Source organism: Verticillium dahliae, genomic scaffold (assembly GCF_000150675.1).
Source record: "Verticillium dahliae VdLs.17 supercont1.20 genomic scaffold, whole genome shotgun sequence".
Classification (NCBI taxonomy): domain Eukaryota; kingdom Fungi; phylum Ascomycota; class Sordariomycetes; order Glomerellales; family Plectosphaerellaceae; genus Verticillium; species Verticillium dahliae.
In genome coordinates, this window is record NW_009276967.1 from 506,987 (window position 1) to 526,605 (window position 19,619).

Genomic DNA, 19,619 nt, shown 5'->3' on the forward strand with positions numbered 1-19,619 from the left:
AACCCCCCGGCCCATCACCAAATTTCTGCCCAGCTCCTAATATAATTAATACTTTATTCAGTTCATTCTGAAGGTTGTAAACATTGTGGCATTCACTTCTCGGTGTTTTGAATGAAGAAATTCATAGAGTTGCTGACGAGGCCGACGGCGAGGCCGCGGTAGAAGCCGCGCCAGCCCTCGGCGGCGAGGAGGCGGCGCGCGCCGGCGAGCATGCTCGGGTAGGCGCCGGCGTCGCCGCGGTCCGACGACAGCATGCGCGTCTTGAGCACCCAGACCGGGTTCGTCAGCACCTGCGTCAGGGCGCCGGCGCCGGCGGCCGAGAGGAGAAAGTGCGGCGTCGAGAGCGTGCGGTCGCGCGTCGTGCGGTCCGTGCCGCCGGCGAGGAGCCGCTCGATGCGCGACTTGAAGAAGAAGAAGGACGCCCAGGACGAGGCGTTGCCGATGAGGTTGGGCGTCAGGCCGCGGTACAGCGAGGCCACGGGGTGCGGGTTCTGCGTCAGGGAGCGGATCAGGGACATGGTCGTCAGCGTATGCTTGGGCGCTGTCGAGCTGCGGTGGACTGGAGGGCGCTGTCAGTTTGGGTGTTCTGCCTGGTGAGCAGGTGTGTGTGTGTGCGTGTTTGTGGGAGTACGTACTCTGCATGCGCGTCTTGACAATGTCGAGGGGATGGACGACGAGCGTCGCGACGGAGCCGGCGGAGAGGCCAGCGATCGACTCGACAACGGCGGGTGAGAGGCCCGCATCGTTGCGGTCGGACATGGCAGGCGAGAGAGGTCTAGTTTACATGGCGATGGAGAACGACTGCCTCGACGGAGGTTGTTGAGAGCCGCTGCCTCGACGGAGGTTGTTGGGAGGGGATGGAAATGGAGGAAGAAAGAGTCCTCGGTGTGCAGTTGCGATGTTGAATGAAGTCGAGCTTTGGAGTTTTCGGAGCTCAGAGCTTTTGCCGGGAAATGTACGTTTCGGTGGTGCATGGGGTGACCTTACGTCACTCTAGCCGAGATTTCGTGACGAGCTCTGCGCATTTAATCAATTGCCTTGACTTAAGGTACGGAGACGAGCAGTCCAAGTCACGGTCACGGAGAGCGATAGCATCTAGCATGGGTTGGTTCTTCAGAGCGGTTTCATCCATTATGACAGCTAGTGGTACAGTTCATTCACCATTCACGACTGAGCCGACAGAATCTTCTCTTCTGCCGCCGTCGGCACGCTCCCCCGAGGTGCTACCCAGTACGGGCCCTGCGCATCCATCCCTGGCGCATGGATCGCACATCCCCGAGTCCTTCTGCTTCTTCTATATCATACATGTACATCGAGATGCTCTCGTTTTTTGTTCCGGCATGGCGAGGTGTCTAAGAGAGGGGGGACAGGAGGCTTTCATGGGTTAGCGTTTCGTGTCGGGCATTCAAGACTGCTCGGACAGGCTTACCGGATGACCGAAGGGCGGGGGTCGCTGCGAGTGTAGCCTGCCATGTGTTAGCTTCGTCATTACTGTCGACTGTCGACCGTCGTCTGTCGTCGTGTTCTCGCATCGTACCAAGGTAGAGGATCAAAGGCAGGTAGCCACTGGATCCAGGTCAGCCGGGTTCTCTCCATCGAGATTGCGCAAGATTGCGTGTCGGGGGGAACAGGGGAACATACTAGTGAAGGGCGACGCGCGAGACCTCAATGATCTTGCCGATGCGCTCCTGCAACAGCAACTATCAGTATTGATCCAAGATGCATGTTCGACTGTTGCATGTGTCGAGGTCAGCCGTTCGTACCTTGGACTCTTCGGAAAGGGCGAACATGACGTCGGTTGGGGGACGCAAGGCAGTGTGATGAATGGGAAGCCTGGGTCTTCGAGTCGGTCGACCGCTTGTGATGCCGTCAAGGTTCGCGGGTGGATGGGAGATTCGGATGTCGTCGGTGACTTCAGTCGCGATGCACGATGGAGCTCTCTCTGTCTGTCTGTCTGTCTGTCTCCTGGATGCCGATGGACTTTTTTCGAGCCCGAGCCCGGAAAAACCGCGGCACGACAGAAACCAGCAGCTCGTTGCCGCGGCGCCTGCGCATGGGGCGGCGCCTGGGACCGCGCCTGGGACCGCGCCTAGAACACCCGCCTTAGCGCGCGACACGGCTCTCGATCTGCAGGTACGTACCGCTTGCATCGCCAAATTTCCTGGTAAACCTGCACAGCTTCAAGGCATCAGCTTCACTTCGACTTTACGTCTGACCCGAACGCTGTGACGACCGCCGACCTCGCCCCCTCTCCAAAATCTCGATTCGAATCACGAGACACGCGAGTCGTCTTCAATCCCAGACACAACCGCTACCATGGCGCAAAATCGACACTGGTAAGCTCCTCTTGTGCCTCTCCAGATCAGTGGCCCCCCAGCTAACGCGACACAGGGAGCAGGACAAGGATGCGACCGTCTACATCGGCAACATCGACGAGCGCGCGACTTCGACCATGGTCTACGAGATCATGCTCCAGATGGGCCCCATCCACAACATTCACATGCCCCGCGACCGTGTCACACAAACCCACCAGGGCTTCGGCTTCGTCGAGTTCCGCACCCCCGGCGACGCAGAGTACGCAGCCAACGTCATGAACGGCGTCAAACTGTACGGCAAATCCCTGCGCGTCAACAAGGCGAGCGCAGACAAGCAGAAGCAGGCCGAGGTCGGCGCCGAGCTCTTCGTCGGCAACCTCGACCCCATGGTCGACGAGAAGATCCTCTACGACACCTTCTCTCGCTTCGGCCCCCTCCTCACGCTGCCCAAGGTCGCCCGCGAGGACAGCGGCAACTCCAAGGGCTTCGGCTTCATCTCCTTTGCCGACTTTGAGAGCTCCGACGCCGCCGTCGAGAACCTCCACGGCCAGTACCTCCTCAGCAAGGAGGTGTCGGTCCAGTACGCCTTCAAGAAGGACGGCAAGGGCGAGCGCCACGGCGACGCCGCCGAGCGTGAACTCGCCGCCCAGGCCAAGAAGCGCAACATTGTCCCCGAGATGCAGCCCGTCCCCGCCGCCTTCCTCAACCAGCCCCAGCCGCCGCCGGCCGTCGCCCCCGGCGCCCCCCCCGTCCCCGCAGGCTTCGACCCCGCCAACGGCCTGCCGATGCACCACCAGCACCACCAGCACCAGCACCAGCAACAGCAGCACCCCCAGATGGCCCAGCCCGGCATCCCCCCCGGGTTTGGGGCCCCGCCCCCGCGGTTTCCCCGCTTACAACGCCGTGCCCGCCGCCCACGCGACCCTGGCGCTCCCTGGCGTAGAATCAGGCCAGCCCTATCGGCCATCAGCAAAGGGGACATGCCGCTTCCTCCGGCCTCCCCGCCCGCCCGCCCGCCAGCCAGGCCGGCTACACGAACCCGGCCGACTTCCACCCCGGCAGCGCCCCGGGCAACTTTAGGCCGGCCCCCGGCGGACCCCCGCCCCCGCCTGGCTTTGGCACCGTGCCGCCGCCGCACGGCTTCCCCGCGCCGAGCGGCACGCCTCCTGCGCCGCCGGGGTTCCTGCCGCCACCGGGGTTCCAGCCGCCTGGCTTTCCCCGCAGGTGAGCCGACGAACGGCAGGTTGCGAGAAGGAAAAGGGCAGAGGAACTTTCCCTCCCCTCAAAAAGTAACTAGTAATGCGGCCCTCCATGTGCCAAGGGCGAATGAGGCCATCGGCCGTCGAACCAGGTGGCTCCCTTTGATGAGGAGTGGGGAGGCCATGGTCGCTGCGCTTGCCAAGAGTTGGACACAATGGTCTGTCTGTCCGCACCTCTCGTCGGGGACTGAGCCGCCTCTAACAGAGAGTAGATACCCATGCTTGGAGTTTGGCGTACGTGGGACTGAAAAGGAGCAGCCGTCGGGCCGTAACAGTCTGAAACCTGCGACTTGACATGAGAATAGGGTCGAGGCAGATCGCCTAGGCCGAGGCATTCGAGTGGCAAGCCATTTGGTCGGGTTTGTAAATCACAGTGTAAAATTCAGCTTGTCGAACGTGGGTCACTTTAAGGAATTCATACATGCATACCGTGTCGAATCCTTCAAATGCGAAGAAATTAGAAAGGTGTATTGTCCAGACCTCGCGCCAGAGGCTTTTGATGGTGGTAGTGGTGACAGTATAATACATCGTACATGATACATTGAAAACCCCCCTTCGTATAAGAGACCTTTGCTTTTACATGCCCTTTCGTGGGTATCCATCTCCTCCTCAGTCATCCTCCTTCTTCCCATCGCTCTTCTTCTGGTTTTCCAGCCAGTTGTCCTCGTGTCCAAACGCCTCCTGCCACGTGAGGGGCTCTTCCCTCTCGAACAGGTGCACGGGGTTCTTCCGGCCGTGCGCGTCCTCCTTCTGTCGGAACCGGCGGCCGCGTTGCGACATGTCCTGCAGCTTGCCCTGCCACATCTGCCGCCACTGGTTGCTGCGGTCATCGCTGTCCGACTTGAGGGCCTTCTTCCGCCGCGTCTGGATGGACTGGTAGATGCGCTTGGCCGACTGCGCGGGAATCTCCTCGATAGAGTACTCGAGCGTCCAGCGCAGGGGGCGAGAGCTGCGGTCCTTGGGTCGCTCGGGACGCGTGACGTATTTGTTGTCCACCTTGTTGCGGACCGTCAGGTGCATGCCGAGGATCTCATCGCCGACGATGTCTTCTAGAGGCTCCTCTTTCGGCTGCTCCTCCGCAGCAGGCGCCGTCTTGTCGGCGGCGGAGGCCTCGTTGGCGGCTTCGGCGGGGGTCTCGTTGGATTCGGGAGACAGAGCCGGCGCAACATCCTCCGTCGTCTCGCTGGACGACTTTTCGTGTTTAGTCTCAACCAGCTTGACCAGTAGCCGCTCAAACTCTCCGAGCTTGGAGATTTCCGAGGCCGCCTGTTCTGGCGTCAGGGTGGTCTCTTCCGTCTCGGGCCTGTTGTCAATGCGCTCCGCCACGCGGAGAATGAGCTCCTTCAGACTGAGGTCGGAAGAGCGAGTGGATGATTCGAGTGCTGAAGACGCTGAGTCCGCCTCCTCTACGGACGACTGTGGCTCCTCGGCGAACCCTAACCTTGCTTGCCCGCCCTCGGTGACCGAGTCTTCGCCAGCGGGGACTTCAATCACGGTGTCAGGAGAAGCAAGCTCACTTGACACGGCGGGGTACTCGTCCTCTGCCGCCTTTGATGCGTCTGAGGCCTGACTGCCAGTCAGGGCGTCGAGCAGCGACTCGACGTAGCTCTGCGCCTCCTCAGCAGATCGAGCCTTGAGAAGACCGCTCTGCTCAAGAGCCGACTGGATGGCCTCGCGAACGTGGTTGACGCCAAGAGCATCATTCTCCACAGCCTCTTCGACCTTGTCCTGCATCTCTTCCCAGAATTCGAGGGTCTGCTGCCTTGTCTCCTCCGGCGTGTCGGCCATTTCTTCCTCTTGCGCCGGCTGCGGTTCAATGTCCAGCTCGCTGGCTTCGGCCTCGTTCTCCTCCTGCTCGATGCCCATGAGCTTTCTCTCAAACTCAGCAACAGCTGCTTGGTTAGAGTTTTGCACTTGCGCCACCTCTTCGTCGGTGACAGGTCGAGCGAAGATGTAAGTAAAGGGTGGGTCTCCCGGTCGAGTCTCGACATGCAGACGAAGCGTCCGTCCAGGGAACTTCTTGGTCGCACGGTCGAGGACCTCGTTCAAAAGGTGCAGACTGAGCTTGAACTCCTGGTCACCCAGGCTCCTGTCGTCCGTTCCGTGAAGAGCGGTATCCATCTCTTCCAGAGGAATGTACTGGAAGCCAAAGATGCGCTGCGTGTTGTGGAAGGCAACAAAGATGCCGTCCATGCGACCCATGCGGACCTGGAGGGAGTACTTCAAGAAAGCAGCTCTGATCATGTCGTAATACTCGCGCTCAAACGACTCCCACTGTCCGAACCTTCGGCGAATCTCGTAGCCTTGGCCCTTTTTGAACTGCGCAGCATCCATGCGAATCGACACGACAGCCCTCGTCTTGAGATCAAACATGCCTGTACCAGGCAGCCTCTTGTCGTAGGCATCAAGCTGCGATCGCATGAGGAAATCCCCTAGCGTTGAGAAATGGAATGCCTCCTCCGCGTTTCTCTCCTCTTCGGTGATCGAGTCCGAATACTTGTGGCGGTATCGCTCAAACTCCTCCTTCGGTAGCGTCAACAGTTTCTCCATGGACTTGCCCAGCATGCTGAGGACATTGGCCGTGTCATACTCCTTGTCCGCGTCGATGGAGTAGACGCCATTTTTCAGTGTCAGGAAAATAGCCGCAGGCGCGCGTGATATCAAAGTGTAGCTGCTGAAGTCTGGCTCAAATCCCTGGCTCAGGTTTTCGGGGTTGATGGGACGCCATGCGGACAGCAGGAAGTGGAAGTGAGAAAGCATGGAAGTCATGCTCGATGTCGAACCACTGTACTTCTTGCCCAGCTTGGCCGCCAGGTCGTTCAGCGTGGTGTCCTTCGACGATGTGACATACTTCTTCAGCGCGCCAAAGTCGAATTCGGTAGTGGGCATGATTTTAGACAGATAGGGGTCAAAATTGTATACGCGCGAGCGAGGGTCCTGCAGGTGGTATACGCCAGGGTTGAACAACACGCGGTCGAGGCCGTAGGCCAGCTTGGGGACTTCAGGTCCACCAGGCCGATCCACCGGGGTGAGTTCCAGCTTGCTGGCTTTGGCGACTTTGACATTCGGTGGAGATTTCTTCGTGATGACGTTTGGCTTCTTGGGCTTTCTCGCCGTCTTGGCCTCAGGAGATTGGGATTCTGTTGATGGTTCGACCGCCGGAACGCGGGGAAAGTATTTGTCGTGCGCAGGCAGGCTGTCCAAAGGGCCCAGATCTTTTCGGAGCGGGGGTGATGGAGTACTCGGGGCTTCCGGGGTAGGGGTCGGAACTGTAGCGGCTACGGTGGCGGCGACGGCAGCGGCACCCGTCGGGATCTTCTTGATGAAGCTTTTGACGGACAAGCTGTCAGAGGCACGCGAAACATCGGCGTCGGTTCTTGTCTCCGCTGCATTTGTAGGCTTGGCTTTGTTTGCGTCCTTTGTCGGTTTATTCTGCTTGCGCGCCTCCTTGCTCAGCTCGCCAATGGATATTTGCTGGGACCCAAGGACGTTCCGCAGTACCTCAAGTGTCCCACTGAGGACACGCAGCTTGGATCCTAGCTTTTGAGCCGACTTGTGGACCGACTGGTTCATGCTCTTGTTTCCGTCAGTGGTGGCTGGCTGGGAGGCATCGGCTGTGTTGGCGCCCGGGGCGGACCCTTCGTTGGGCTGCTGCTCAAACTGCTTGAGGCGGCGGCTGATGGTTCGGTAGCTCTGTTCAAGTCCCTGAAGAGAGGAGAAGACCTGCTGGATGATCTCAGGGCTTGTACCCTCCGTCGTGACCGCTTCAGCATCCTTGGCCTTAGGCGTGTGCTTAGGTCTCGTAGATTTGGACTTGTTGGTTGCAGTTGCTGAGGCCTTGGCCTGCGCCTTGCCTGAAGCTCGTTTGTTTCGCGCCGCCCTTCCTTTCGGCTGCGAGAGTTTGCTTTCGGATCTGGGGGCATCGTTTGGCGCGACAGGAGTTGAGCTGGTCTTGTCGTGGTCAGACGGAGAGCTACTGCTGCTGTACTGGCGATGCGCGACGCCAGGTCGCTGGGCGCTCGTCTGCCATTGCAGTCGCTGATCCTGGGTATGGGGATGAAAACGACAGGCAGAACAAACGTAGGGCGTTCTGATCCTCCGAAGAGCTGCGCTATGCAATTTGAGCATGGCAGTGGTTGGAGGGGACAGCCTGGCGGTTCGGAGGGAAATGACAATGTGCAGGGCAAATTCAGAATCAGCATCAGCACCTGCATCACAGCTTCCGTTGCTGATGGCCAAAAAAAACTTGGGTCCCTCACGTCACGTCTGCGAAAGTGGACCGTGCTTGTTAGTCATCTTCGCCCAGCTTCGTCAGGGGCAGGAACAGCCCAGCCCCTGAATGCCGTGGGACAGTCAACCTCGTTTGCCTTATTCGACATCATCTTCTTCATCGTTCATCATTTCAATTCTTGCCTGATAGGCATGACATGCCTCGTTGAGATCACATTCTCAGGACACAAAAGACCCGAAATGCGATTCTGGACCCAGAGCTATCTCCACTCACCGGCGATCGCACGCTCGCAGAGCTGCTGCAGCGTCTTCGCAGCCCACTCAAAGTCATCCATCGTCCAGTAGATCTGGCCGCTGACTCTGCACCAGAACTCCCCTGCATAGAACTTATGGAAGATAAGTCTCACACTCGGCCGGCGTGCGCTCTTGCATCCACTTCGTGACTTTTGAGCCGTCGTCTGCATCGATCGCGAGATCTATTAGTGTTAGGGGCAGCCTAACGTTGACGAAACAGCAGCGTTGGAATGAGCTTGATGGATCTCCAAGGCACGTCGTGTCTAGCAATTGAGCCATTCCCTCGTCGCCCCGGTTCGCCAGATCCTCACAGTACTTGCGGATGTTGGCCTCGCCACCGCATACACGAGCCCTAAACTTGAGTGCCAACGGGACACAACAATATGGCGTATTGTCTGTCGTTGAGACCTTGTTGAACAGACGAGAGAAGTACTCTTGCGGGTTCAACTTTGCTCTCTCTTCATTAGTCTCGTACCCCCAGGACGTCGGCATACTGGTTGCAATCAACGCTTGGTTCCGAAATGGCACATGGAGAATCGCACAGCCTCTCGGAACCATCAGCCATCTGTAGCGGGAGTCAGAGTTGCCAATCTGCGATCATTCAAGGCACAAGACTCACTTGTAGCAGTTGCTGACCATGAAGTCTGGTCCGACGCTGCCGAGATGGGCCAGATCGATGTGGCCGACCCCATGAGCGCCGTCGATAAAGCTTAGGACACCGAGTTCTCTGCACACCTCCACTAATGCCTCCCACGGGAACCGAGCTCCGGGGAACGTCAGAACAGTATCAAACATGGCGATCCTAGCTTGTTTGCCCTGAGCTTGAATTGCCGAGACAGCGTTGCGGAAACGCTTGATGATCTCTTCATCTTCTATCGGATTTGTTATCTCAACCGAGTACCCTGCGACGGGGAAAACTTCTGAGAGAGACTGAATTGTTTTCTCACAAGCGCCGTATATGGTACCTAAATGCAGAATCACATCGCCCTCATTGAACGTCAAGTTTCGAAGGACAGTGTTAACGCCCATTGTTGCGTTTGGGATAAAGACAACCTCCCCGGAATCCACGCCAAGAAGCGGTGCGATTGCTGTCTGGCTTTCTTGTAGGAGTTTCAGGTAGGTACATCACATGAAGGAATCGGGTCGTGCCTCACATTCCAACTGGAGTTGCTGCTGGTACTGGTGTACCGCCTTTGGAAAGGCCCCAAATAAGCCATGATTTAGTGGTTGATATCCTTCGGCGAACAAAAAGTGATCCGTACGCATCGCCATGAGGAATGCTATCTGGGTGGTTTTTGACCCTTGCTAAGCTTTTGAGTCTACAACATTCTTGTTGAACCCCATTTTCCAATCTTCGTCGTATTCAGTTACAGCTCGGAACCTGGCAGAGAAGATGCGAGCGAGGCAGGATAGGAGGCAAGTAGGTTACAAATAAAGACCACGGAAACAATGTAAACGCCAACAGCCGTTGTATCCGACCCATCCAGAAAGCCCAGAAATCACAGGATGAAGCACTCGCAATGCTCAGTCGAACACCTCAACAGGCCCCTTCGTCGTTAGTTGGACAGATTCGGTATTATTTCAACAACGTTGTTCCACACAGCCCTCTGAATGCGTCTTCGATTGTTGACTCTGCTACCACCAACTGTAACAACCTAGCTTGATCTCCGGCCCCAAGCTCGCCAACGAATCGGTTACATGTCCAATTGTCCCTGGAAACGTCATTCTTATGATCCGAATGTGCGGGTCTCACCATGAGCAACTTGTACACCACAGTGTCGGATTGATATCATTGCCGAAAGCGCCACTTTGCAGCATGCTGTCTGAAGTGCGGAACGCAAGCAAACACGTAACGCAGCTGTTCAGTCCTTTCCCACTGTCAGTTTGGCATTAAATGTTCAATTAGTATCGGCCTCTCAGAACGTCATTTGTCCTCTCGCTAGGCTACTTCGTTTGGCCGTTTCTATTTTGGCATAGCTTTGGGGTGTTTGCTCCACAAGGCAGACGCTCTCCTCCTCGACCGGCTTCTCTACGCCAACGAAATGTCCATTCATCCTTCGCTGGTTGGCGTACCGTACGTTTTCTGTGGCGTGGCGCATGGTTAGCTACAGGCGTTCAAGAGCGAGCAAGCCTTCTAGGGCAACGGTCGACTGAGGACGCGACTCACTGTACGTGACCATGATGGCCTCTTCAAACTCGGGCAGCCACGTTGCCAAGGCTAGGATCTGTCCGAAACCCCATCTTTCCTCTGACTTGGCCTCCCCTCCATCGTTGAGCTTGGATATCTCCGACTTGAGCTTGAACAAGCTGCCCAGGGAGGCCCACATGAAGACAAAGAAATACAGAGCATACGCCAGCCTCCACGGAATCCTGAAGAACAGCCAGCCCAGAACAGGAACGCTCTCTTTCGGCCTCTTCATCCAGTGGGCAACGGCCGCATTCAGACCTGCCAACAGAAACACGCACAAAGGAACCATGGAGAGGGCTATGATCGTCACCGTCGCGCCCTCGTCAGATACCTGCTTGTCCCAACAGAAGGCCTCAAAGGAAAAGGGCTCGTCGTCCTTGACCTTCTTGGCTTCCCGCGCGGCTGTTGTCTTCATTGACATAGAAATGATGAAAAGTAGCCAGTTCACGAAGCCGAAGAAGACCCCCGAGCCGTATCGTTGCTCGATATCCAGGTAGGCTGGCAGTGTGAGGAAGAACATGGCGGTCAGGGTCGCCGAACAGAGGAACGACGTCTCAATGTCGTAGACGCTCTCTTTCTGTCCGGCTATGATGAGCGTAGCCACCAACACCGAGGCCGTCAGAAGACCAAGTCCGGAATGAAAGGCCCCGAAGCTGTGGTAGAACATGTTCCGAATCGCGTCCAGGATGCCATTTTTTGAGGAGGGGCCTGGGGGGCTTTGAAGCTTTGATAGTTGTTGTCCCTCAGCATGCCGTGGATGAAGGTGATGAGATACATCGTGGAGAGTATAGCTCCCATGGCGTATACTACCATCATCTGGCCAGATCACTCAGTCAGAGCTCTTCATCCCACAGTGAGGATGAGCGTACATACCCCGACACCAACAATGTCGGCGTTCCCATCCCACTCCCAGACAGCACAGATTTGCTTATCGCACTCCAGCTGTGGCTGGTAGATCAACTTTTCGTTCAACAGGGCATTATCGCAATCCAGAGCGCAGAAGAACCAGTTGAAGGCTTGCCAGTCCGGAACGTCCGAGCCACCAAATGAACGGAGGTAGCCAACCAGAGAGTCCATGTCTGGAGACTTGTTCCCGAGCAGGGTGACAAGGACACGGGCCGCAGCCTCGCAGTCTCTGGATGGTTCGTAGAACTCAAGGTTCGACTCGAGGCAATAATCGCAGATACTGCTCGTAGGACTAGACATTGAGGGCGCCGTGGTAGTCATGTTGCTTGCTGTTGTCGCGCCCTCCGGGGCCTTACGGTTGGGTCTCTAGAGAGCCGAGGGCAAACAGGGGCTAGGACAACGATTAGATACCTATTCACAGGTGTGAGTAGTATATGCGTTGCCGTTGTTCGATGCTGCGACAGTCGTACAAGGCTCTCCTCTGCGCACATGCGAACTGAGCCATTTGTACCTCGATTCACGGTAGTCGCTACGACTTCCTACCCAGCCCGAAAGGCTGAAGCTGAATGCTGCTGGCGCTCTATGCTTGGCGCCCGAAGTAGCCACCAGTACAGCTTCAAGAAGGGTCACGTTTGATGCCTCGTATACCTGGTCAACTACGCCTGCAGGGTTCACCAGCGGACGCCATGTGCGGCAAGACCAGGGTTCTTGATGCTACAAGAGTCAGGTTGGGGGGCGGGCGCTGAGCGCCGTGTCTTGGCAGCTAAGGACCCTGAATGACACGGCACACTTATGATGCAAGCCATCATCACCGCGCTTTCCTCAAACGAGTTGTGACAGCATCCAGCCATGGGTTTGCTCTGCTTGGGCGAGGATAGAGCAGCCGTGCGGACGGCTCGTATACGTGTACGAGATCCTGCTACACCTGTCTTCGAGCTGGTCGTGTAAGTATAAGAATACTACTCACTTGGTCGATGTTACAAGCTGCGATCAGCCTATTCGACGATTGACGTTTGGTGTCAAATCTCGGCAAACGGATACAAACGAGCACACTCCAACTCGGCCACTGACTGTCCCATCACATAGCTTGGCTGGCCGCCACCGTGTCTCTGACTTCAACACAATTGCTGCGTTATAGGATCGGAGGGAATGAAACAAGGAGCCCTTTTGCACATCAAGGCTCTATGCAGCCATGGTGTGCTTGATATGTATGCAGCGCTGAAAAGGGGACATCAGAGATCTCGTAGTTACAACAGCACCAGACACTGGCGTATCCCCGTCACGACCGCAGCTCCACCATCAGTCCTTCATCCAGCCATATTCTTCCGCCAAAACACTGCTCTTCTCGGAGCAAGGGGGTATTTGCAAGTTGACAAAACGTCGAATCAAGATTTCCATGCGCCAGGTTTTGATGCCACTCCCCCAGATGCCACTCCCCCACAACACCATGGTGTAAAATAATAGTCTTACAATTCACTCGAACGCGCGGGCGGCGCGACTAGCGTTCTCCTGCGCAGCAGCCTGCGCCGCTCGGGCTTCGGCAAGCTGCCCCTGCACTTCATACGAGTTGGCGAGCATGCCGTCCGCCACGCTCATCCAGAGGAGGTTGCCGCTGCGCCTAGCCTGCTGCGAGGCTGCCTTGGCGCTCTTCAACGCTTGCTCACCCACCACGTTCTCGAAGAGACGACAACGCATGATCGTCAATGCTATTGCGAGGCAGTGAGTGTTGTTCGTCCTTTGCGCTCCGTTAAGCGCGGATTGGATGTTCTGTTTCACAATGTTCATCTCCAGGTCTGGCTGAGTCGTGACCTGGACGAGACTGAAGGCAGTGCGGAACTCCGAGTCGGGATGTGTTGTGCATAGCGGCTGTATGCTTTCCAAGAGTTTATTTGTGGTTTGTTCATCTTGGAACCCCGGGTCTTGGAGGATCCACAGTCGACTCATCGCAGCCAGTATGCAGACTTCTAGCTCTGCTGGCTTTCTACTCTCAGGACCATCTGGTCCAGAGGGGATCTGCAACCGCGGATCCTCATAGATGGTAAGTGCTGTTTCGAACTCGCCGGTGCCTTGATAGTAGACACCTGTCAGATATAGTGTGAATAGTGTAAATATCTCATTGACCGCAGGCGTGGCCGCTTTCTGGAGTTTCGAGACACTTTGGTCTACGAGCTTCCATTTGCTCTGAGTCGCATTGTACAGCCCAATCAGCAGCTGCAAATAACAGAAAATTTCTGTTCGCCACTTGGTCTGCCTGATGGATTCATGCAGCGAAACGGTCGATAAGGCGCGGTTCCCCAACATGTGTTGCGTAGAAACTAGGAAGGTCAACACCAGCATCTTCTTGGTTGGGGGTATACGGTTGACATACCATGTTGTACGGTTTCCAGCCCGGCCGCCCAACGTTGCAAGCTCTTCATCTTGCCTACTTGCTCCCGCGATGCAGGCCTATACATGTTCGCAAGACCCCCAAAAGCGTGGCTGCGTCTCGTCAGCTTTAGCCACCAATGTGCAAATGGCTAGGTACCTACACCAGGGCGAAGAGTTCTTGTTTCGACAGGAACGATAGAACCACCAGGTCAGTTCCCTCATCATCTTTCCCGGGACGGAGAATCGCAGTTGTGTCCTCACTTATGATGAGGGAAGATGAGGGCTGCTTCTTCATAGGAACATAGACCTCTGTGGCGTCATCTGTCCAGTCCTGAGAGCTGATCGTTTCGTCTAGCCTTGACTCTAGTGCTGACAGCTTCTGCACCAGAATGTCTGGATTCTTCTGATGCATACTACAAGCGAGGTCCAGCAGCAGTGTCAAGATATCGAGTTGGGGCACCTTGACAGCAGGATCCAGCTGATACATGGCTGCTTGCGCAAGACATGTCTGAACCCTTTCGACGCTGTCAGACTTCATGACCCGAAGGTGAGCGAGGCCCTCCAGTAAGGAGGCCAATACTCCAATAGCGTAGTCGCCCCTCTCGTAAGCGAACTTTCCCAGCATTTGAAGGTTGTCGAAATGGTTTGCATCGGGCGCGTTGCCGGCATACGTTTGCAACGTCGTCTTGAGAAGTCGAAAAGCATACAACCAGGGGTAGTGCTTGAATCTAGAAGGTTTTAGTAATGCACCAGAAACTGCAACCCGATTGAGACTTACGTCTGACACTCTGCAATCTGCTTGTCAATGGCAATAAAGGCTGCCTTGTGATTCCTCTGGAACAGTACTTTCAACGCAGCATACTGCATACAGTATTTCATATCTGTATAACGATGCTGTTGAAGTGTCAGTATCAACTCGCTGGGCCATCAAATTTCCAATACGAACCTTCTCACAGAGCTTGATTCCTTGAAACAGAATAGTCTCTGCCTCTTGCAAATTCTCCGTCTCCTCGTACAATATTGATGCATATCTGAGTCTCGCCTTCGCTTCTTGACGTGGTGCAAGCTTATTCGTCTGCACAGCGGCGTCCAAGCAGGCCAAGCCTGTGGAGACGAGCTTCTGATATTCTCGCATCCGGCCCTCGTCTGGTGAAGCGGCAACACTATAGACAGCGGAGTATGCTTTGCTCAAACACTCTTCGGCGACATGAACCAGAACGGTCGCAGACTCGAACGGCCTGGTCTTCGGAGTCATAGCTGGGGAAGCTCGGGCCGAGGAAGCTGGGGACGGGCGTGGTGGGATCGCTGGAGACCTCTTGCTGATGCCGGGCGAGTTCATTGCCGAAATTGACGGGCGTTTCGTCGGGAGGGGTGATTTGGCAAAGGCCGGACTGGGGCTCTGTTGGACTTGGTGAGACTCGTTGGCAAGCGACGCCGGTGCTGGATGTTGCAGCGACACATGGCTTTGTGGGGTGGTAACGGGCATGATATCCTGCTGTCCCATTATTCTTGAGCTGGTCTGAGGAACCTGAAACTGTGGGATCTGTTGGGGAATCGGCGCTGGCGATGGTGACGAGTAGGCCGGAGGCGGAGTAGGAGTAATCGCTTGGAGTTGCGCAGGAGCAACTTGGTAAGGTTGGGCGGCGGGGTATGGCGAAGGTGCCGGGGATACGGAAGGAGGGCGCTGGTCTTGTCGTGGGTCGAAAGTATTGTCGAATGTCGAAAATTGGCCGTTGTTATTTGCCAGAACATTGACATAGTTCATCGACGGCGCGGGTGTAGAGAGGTGGGCATAGTGGCCTTGGGGCACTTGTCCCTGATGCTGATAGCCCTGAAACTGCTGCTGCTGATGGTGCTGAGGCAGCTGGTGGTGCTGAGGCTGTTGCTGTGTATATTGTTGGTACTGCTGGTACTGTGGCACCTGCAGCCCATGTTGCTGCTGTTGAACGTGGCCATGCAGTGGTGGCGCTTGTTGTTGGTGTTGCTGCACATATGCCTGTTGCGGGGCCTGTTGCTGGCCGTTCGGATACTGATACTGCTGGCTGTTGTAACCGGGTTGCCCCGTGGGCATTTGGCCCGGGTACGACATTGTTGGCAGGTCATAAGAAGCGTCGGGATGCCAACTTTCAAATGTCAATGCCTGGGGCAGGCTCCGGCTGGATGAGATTGGTTCCTGATGTCGAGAGTTCGGTCAGGCGTCGGCGCCCATCTGGATGAGACCCTGTCGATCATGGATCATCGAGCTGTTGCGCTGCCAATGCTCGATCGCGCCGCGCCGCCGGTGGAGAAGGGGATGGTGAACGCGCACACCTTGAGGATGGATATCAGGCGACCCCGAGGTTTGGCATGGCACCTGCATCGACAGGATGCCCTTAGCTTGATGCGCAGACACCATCGAAGCGCGTCGTGTCCGTGACCCGTCGTCCCATTCCCTTGGGTGCCTTATGTAATCCAACCATCCATCTTGACACCGCCACACCAGACGACGGCCCGAAATAGATCAATGTGGCTGGTGTATCAAGTGGTTCGTCATCTACACCTGAATCCAGCAGCAATTCCGTGCCTCGGTTCGTCGAAGCCCCACTACAATCTAGAATTCGACACTGAATCTCTCTTTCTGGCGACCCTGACTGCCAGAACCTCGAGAACAGCCGCTGAGACACTGAGGTGTAGAAGCAATAAACGGTCTTGTTAGGTTCACATGTTGATATACCTCTCACAGTCTCTGGATCTAGTAGGGGGACAATCACTTCATTATACATTTCCCCCTTCCACGCCGCCTATACTTTCGTCAAGGTTCATATGCTGCTGCCAGCCACTTGCCTGTTGACCCGATTCAGTATCCAAGGTCGACATCCCAGCGCGCCATCCGATCCACACCACTCCTAGATCCTTGTTCTCAGATCCGCAACACATATCTTAAAGTGTCCAACCCACCGCCGGCACCCCACTTGGATCCGGGACTCGCGTTCTGAAAATCTACCCCCTTGGCTTCATGGAACCCATGAACCATGCCATCTCCCGGCTACTATCCTTCTTCCAACCTCGCGACACAGGCCTGACCACCTCTCGGACCATCTGGATTGCCATTGGAGCTTCACTCCTTCCTGTCGTGCTCGCGCCCTATCAGCCTTTCGCTTCATCACCGACGCTCACCGTCCTCGCTGAACTGCACCCCTTCCGCCTCTTTCGCATCATGGAGTGGCTGGGCAGGGCAAAGATCAAATACACTCACGCCACCGCGCCTTTACCTCTGCGAGAGAAAGATGGCTCGCAAACGGACCTGTTGAAGGTCTGTGAGAGCAGTGTGCCACCCTGTCAACTAAACCCTCTCCTCTTCAACGGCCACATGCAAACGTTCTACACCTCGGTCAAGCAGGCCGGTCCTTCCGTGTACTACAAACGAAAGGTCTTTGAGGCCGATCAACAGACCTACCACGGCACCTTCGCCGTAGACTTCGCCGTTGATGCCTTTGAGGAGACGGATGACTCGCTTCCGGAGCGGACCGTCCATTTCACGGACGATGAGTTTGCAAGCCTTGGCTCCAATGATACCAAGCCCCAATTGATCGTCCTTCACGGCCTTTCCGGCGGCTCTCATGAGATCTATCTGAGGCACGCCATCGCGCCTCTGCTTGAAGAAGGCAAGTGGGATGTGTGTGTCATCAATTCGCGGGGTTGCGCGCAGAGCAAGTTCACCAGCGGCGTTCTGTACAATGCTCGCGCAACCTGGGACATTCGACAGGTGAGGCATGTCCAGACGAATTGACGGCCAAAGTGTTACTGACATGCCACTTCTCACAGATGGTCAAGTGGTTCAGAAAGAAATACCCTAACCGACCTCTTTACGGCTTGGGCTTTTCCCTGGGAGCAAACATGCTCACCACTGTATGTGTCCATATATACCTAGTTACCTTATTCTGACATGCCATTGGCAGATGCTAATGACGCGTAGTACTGCGGCGAGGAGGGCCCGAACTGCCAGCTTCGCGCCGCCGTTGTGTGCTCCAACCCCTTCAACCTCGAGCTTGCCAACAAGTCTCTGCAGCGAACTCTACTGGGCAAGGAGGTCTATCAGCGGGTGATGGGCAGTGCGTACCCCATCAGTCTGGAATCTTCACGAAGTCATGAGGCTAACGCGACAACAGCAAACATGAGAAACCTCATTGTGGGGCACAAGGACTCGCTCAGCAAGTTTACTGACCTCAACTACGAACGAATCGAAAAGGCCACTTACATCTACGAATTCGATCGAGAAGTGCAGTATGTGGGCACCAGCCACCTATCCGTCTCTTGCTAACCTCATAGGTGTGCCTCTTGGGGGTATCCTACCGAGGACGCATACTATCGCGATGCATCGTCGTGCGATGCAGTGGTCGCCATCAAGATTCCCTTCCTTGCGGTACACGCAACGGATGACCCGGTATGATTGGTGCCGAATTGAATTACAGGCCGGCAACTGACGCTTCATCAGATCGCTGTCGATGAAGCCGTTCCGTATCAGGAGTTCAAGACGAATCCGTACACCGTCTTGTGCACGACTTCTCTCGGCGGACATCTGTCCTGGTTCGAAATGGGTGGTGGACGCTGGCATGCGAAGCCGGTGAGTCCCACGTGAATTTCCAACTACAAAAGAAACCTGAGAACTGACTAAAGCACAGGTGGTTAACTTCTTGAATCGCATGGCCTTCGACATTGACCTCGAGAGTATCAACCACGAGCTTGCTTCTGGCAGCGAGGCGAAGCAGCCTCGGTACCTGCCCATGGTGCGCAAGATGGAGATTTGCAACTTCCAGAAGGCCTGGTAGAGTACACGATATGTGAGCATGCGTTATGTTTGAAACTAGAGTAGCGTGTCAAATAGATCTTGAGTTAGATTTCGGATTTTTTCGGACCGTAGAAGCCGAGATGAAGGTGCGAGAATCACGAACAAAAGAAAAGACCATTGCTAAGCTTTGGGTATTTCGTCTCCATTGCTCGTCTTGAGGCCTCTGCAGGACCTCGCGCCACCAACCCGCCACTCGTCATGGCATCTGCAATAACGCCATGCCCGAGTCTTAAAAGCCACAAGAAGATAATTGTTTTCCGACCCCGCCTGAACGCCGAACATGATGCATACTACAGTTTGCGAAACCCACCCCTCTGCTGACAGGTGCCGTTCAGCCGGCGAAGGAGACGCGCTTCTTCGACTTGGGCTTGGTGGCGCGGGTGCCCGCCGCCGCCAGCTCGCTGACTCTGTCCTCGTCGACGCCCGTGTTCTTGTTGCTGCGCTTCCTCTTCTTGCGCAGGCCGTCCTTGACGTCCTCGAGTTTCGCCCTGCGCTCCTCGACCTTCTTCTCCTCCTCTAGCCTCCTCGCCTCGCGGATCTCCTCCATCTGGCGCGCCTTGATCATCTTGGACTCGATCTGGCCCTCCTTCTCAGCCTGGACAATGGAAAGAATCGTGCTCATGCTCTCCTGCGCAGACTGTCAGCAATCTGGGAAGGGCCAGGGGGGGGATGAGACCGTTCGGCCTGTGCGCGCGCGCGCGCCGTGTCAAAACGTACCCGGTCATCCACGAAGATCTTGCCCTTCTTCTTGCCCTTGGGCTTCTCAACGCCCACGGGCGTGATCATGTTGAGCTTGGGCAGGCCGAGCTCCTCGTCGGTGTACTTCTTGTTCTTGTCCCTCTTGCGCTTCTCGAGCAGGCGCGCGACCTTGTTCTGCACGATCGTCTTGGTCGAGGGCGGGGTGCCGGCTGTCTTCTTCGCGCGCACGATGCCGTCGGGCGGGCCGGGCTTGCGGTCCTGGTGCTTGTTCTGCCCGCCCCTGCCGCCGGCGTGCTTGTTCTTCATCGTCTTCGTCTTGGAGGGCGCCATCTTGGTCGGTTGTGGTGTGCTGCGGTCGCTTGGCTCTTCTCTGTCAATTGGGGGTGGATTGAAGGCGGGAGGGTCTGGATTTTTTTCAGAAGGCGGGTTGGCGATAAGGATTTGTCTGGGCCGATAAGAAATGCTTGGCCCACTCATGCCAGTTGGAGGTGGCAGCCCATTTGGTGCATGTTGAAGCTTCAGCCGGATCAACA

The 19,619-nt window shown here is 56.2% G+C and overlaps 7 protein-coding genes across 7 annotated transcripts; 2 read left to right on the forward strand and 5 right to left on the reverse strand.

The window, feature by feature from the left end:
• Positions 1 to 92: 92 nt before the first annotated feature.
• On the reverse strand, positions 93 to 759 carry VDAG_08453 (mitochondrial FAD carrier protein; the record flags this gene model as incomplete). Its single annotated transcript, XM_009660178.1, has 2 exons — positions 93 to 559; positions 636 to 759. 2 exons carry the CDS (start codon positions 757 to 759, stop codon positions 93 to 95), a joined length of 591 nt encoding a protein of 196 aa, XP_009658473.1.
• Positions 760 to 2,316: 1,557 nt separating this feature from the next.
• VDAG_08454 (splicing factor 3B subunit 4) lies at positions 2,317 to 4,005 on the forward strand (the record flags this gene model as incomplete). Its single annotated transcript, XM_009660179.1, has 2 exons — positions 2,317 to 2,336; positions 2,392 to 4,005. The coding sequence occupies 2 exons, from the start codon at positions 2,317 to 2,319 to the stop codon at positions 3,866 to 3,868; spliced, it is 1,497 nt and encodes a 498-aa protein (XP_009658474.1). The 3' UTR covers positions 3,869 to 4,005.
• A 178-nt stretch (positions 4,006 to 4,183) lies between these two features.
• VDAG_08455 (mitochondrial membrane protein Pet127) lies at positions 4,184 to 8,893 on the reverse strand (the record flags this gene model as incomplete). Its single annotated transcript, XM_009660180.1, has 5 exons — positions 4,184 to 7,428; positions 7,563 to 7,685; positions 8,079 to 8,158; positions 8,532 to 8,591; positions 8,718 to 8,893. 5 exons carry the CDS (start codon positions 8,891 to 8,893, stop codon positions 4,184 to 4,186), a joined length of 3,684 nt encoding a protein of 1,227 aa, XP_009658475.1.
• A 1,121-nt stretch (positions 8,894 to 10,014) lies between these two features.
• Positions 10,015 to 11,513, reverse strand: VDAG_08456 (uncharacterized protein; the record flags this gene model as incomplete). Its single annotated transcript, XM_009660181.1, has 3 exons — positions 10,015 to 10,181; positions 10,266 to 11,102; positions 11,156 to 11,513. 3 exons carry the CDS (start codon positions 11,511 to 11,513, stop codon positions 10,015 to 10,017), a joined length of 1,362 nt encoding a protein of 453 aa, XP_009658476.1.
• Positions 11,514 to 12,665: 1,152 nt separating this feature from the next.
• Positions 12,666 to 15,648, reverse strand: VDAG_08457 (uncharacterized protein; the record flags this gene model as incomplete). The annotated part of the gene is made up of 6 exons (XM_009660182.1): positions 12,666 to 13,507; positions 13,561 to 13,637; positions 13,721 to 13,922; positions 13,974 to 14,287; positions 14,338 to 14,453; positions 14,506 to 15,648. 6 exons carry the CDS (start codon positions 15,646 to 15,648, stop codon positions 12,666 to 12,668), a joined length of 2,694 nt encoding a protein of 897 aa, XP_009658477.1.
• Positions 15,649 to 16,518: 870 nt separating this feature from the next.
• VDAG_08458 (medium-chain fatty acid ethyl ester synthase/esterase) lies at positions 16,519 to 18,778 on the forward strand. The gene is made up of 6 exons (XM_009660183.1): positions 16,519 to 17,304; positions 17,515 to 17,650; positions 17,708 to 17,822; positions 17,868 to 17,982; positions 18,034 to 18,162; positions 18,221 to 18,778. The coding sequence occupies exons 1-6, from the start codon at positions 16,564 to 16,566 to the stop codon at positions 18,365 to 18,367; spliced, it is 1,383 nt and encodes a 460-aa protein (XP_009658478.1). The 5' UTR covers positions 16,519 to 16,563; the 3' UTR covers positions 18,368 to 18,778.
• On the reverse strand, positions 18,719 to 19,416 carry VDAG_08459 (60S ribosomal subunit assembly/export protein LOC1; the record flags this gene model as incomplete). Its single annotated transcript, XM_009660184.1, has 2 exons — positions 18,719 to 19,015; positions 19,105 to 19,416. 2 exons carry the CDS (start codon positions 19,414 to 19,416, stop codon positions 18,719 to 18,721), a joined length of 609 nt encoding a protein of 202 aa, XP_009658479.1.
• Between the last annotated feature and the right edge of the window lie 203 nt (positions 19,417 to 19,619).

Coding starts and splice junctions, on each gene's coding strand:
- VDAG_08458 (XM_009660183.1), top strand. CDS start 16,564: ATGAACCATGCCATCTCCCGGCTACTATCCTTCTTCCAACCTCGCGAC. Junction 17,823..17,867: donor GAATTCGATCGAGAAGTGCA/GTATGTGGGCAC, acceptor CTAACCTCATAG/GTGTGCCTCTTGGGGGTATC. Junction 18,163..18,220: donor GACGCTGGCATGCGAAGCCG/GTGAGTCCCACG, acceptor ACTAAAGCACAG/GTGGTTAACTTCTTGAATCG.